Raw genomic sequence first — 1,391 nt, 5'->3', positions numbered from 1 at the left:
ATGACCCATTGTGGTCCCTTCCAACCTCATTGGTTCTGGGTTTCTGTACCAGCTGGACTGAACCGTCAGTGTTAAGCTTTTGGTGTGATCACTCTTGCTGCTTCTTTCTGCACCATCTCGTTGCTATTATCATCTTACTCATTTCACCTGACATGAGTCAGGTCAGTTAAGTTAAGGGCATAAAAAGTGATTGTTTGTGTTTTAGTCTCAAAAATGGAGGGTCTGAGATCTCCCAGGACAGTGATCTGCTCTGTGAAGATGGACATAGAGCTCCTGGAGCAGGTCCAGGGGAGGGCAAGGAAGATGCTGAAGGGACTGGAGCACCTCAGTGATGAGGAAAGGCTGAGGGAGTTGGGGCTGTTCAGTCTCCAGAAGAGACACTGAGAGGGACCTCATGAATGGATTCAAGTCCATGAATGGGAAGTGCCAAGATGATGATCAGAGTCTTCTTACTTTAGAAACCAATAAAACAAGAGCTAATGGTCATAAACTGATGCACAAATAAAGCACAAGCAGTGGGAAAGAAACTATTTAGAAATAATACCTAAAACTACTTCCACAACTGAAGAAATTCCCACCTGAATGTCCCAGTAAGCTGGTCAGGCAGACTACTTTTTACAAGGAGAATTAAACCATTCTCCCACGGAATGTAACATTTACAGCATTGGCAGGTTTCAAAAGTATTTTGTATAGATCCCAATCTCATGTCAGACACTGCCTTTGGAATGATACCAGTGTGTTAAATCTACCTGTCTGCATTTTAAAGCATTACACAAAACATTAGCCTTCACATATGTGTTAGATGCCCCTATGTCCAGTTAGAGTTTTAATAAGCTTAGCCAAATCTGGCTGACAATTGCTGTTCTACAGTGTTAAACCCATGTAAATTGTGTGGAGATCCTCTGGGTTTGCTTGTATCCTATAAGCAAGGAAAAAACCCACCATAGTGCTCACCCTACCTTCTCCCTGAGACCTTTTTATTGAAAATAAAAAAGTAGTAGTAAGTATCAAGTAGTATGGATTAAAAGAAGTATTAATTCAGTTTTAAAGCCTTTAAGAACTCATATCTGATTTCATATTCTTGTGGATGAACAGTGGTGACAAGATGGTGATTTCTGTGGTCCTGTGCCTGTTGCTGGATTTTATTCTGTAATGTGTCTATTGTTCTTTGGTAGGTCCAAGAAGCCATTGACAGCAGAGATGGACAGTTCTGTGCAGAATTAGTATCATTTAAACATCCACATGTTGCAAACCCAAGGCTACAGGTGAGAATCTGGTTTTGGCTTTTGTTTTGCTTACAGTTTTTCTCTCTCTGTGGGTTCATTTCCATGGGAGATAAATCTCAGAGCCACACCAGGATCCCTTGTAGGTTTGCATCCCTTTTCTTCTTA

General features: G+C 41.2%; 1 protein-coding gene across 1 annotated transcript in view; it reads left to right on the top strand.

Annotated features, from left to right (window-relative positions):
* The window catches only part of PCID2 (PCI domain containing 2), a gene marked incomplete at its 3' end in the record, with an annotated part of 8,656 nt that overhangs the window by 1,205 nt on the left and 6,060 nt on the right, over window positions 1-1,391 (top strand). Inside the window, exon 2 of the mRNA XM_009082576.1 lies at window positions 1,176-1,265. Within this exon, the coding sequence (XP_009080824.1) occupies window positions 1,176-1,265 (90 nt within the window). The remainder of the gene's footprint in view (window positions 1-1,175; window positions 1,266-1,391) is intronic.

Source organism: Acanthisitta chloris, unplaced genomic scaffold (assembly GCF_000695815.1).
Source record: "Acanthisitta chloris isolate BGI_N310 unplaced genomic scaffold, ASM69581v1 scaffold19149, whole genome shotgun sequence".
Lineage (NCBI taxonomy): Eukaryota > Metazoa > Chordata > Aves > Passeriformes > Acanthisittidae > Acanthisitta > Acanthisitta chloris.
Note: the sequence above shows the minus strand (reverse complement) of the source record. Positions and strands in the feature narration are given on the sequence as shown.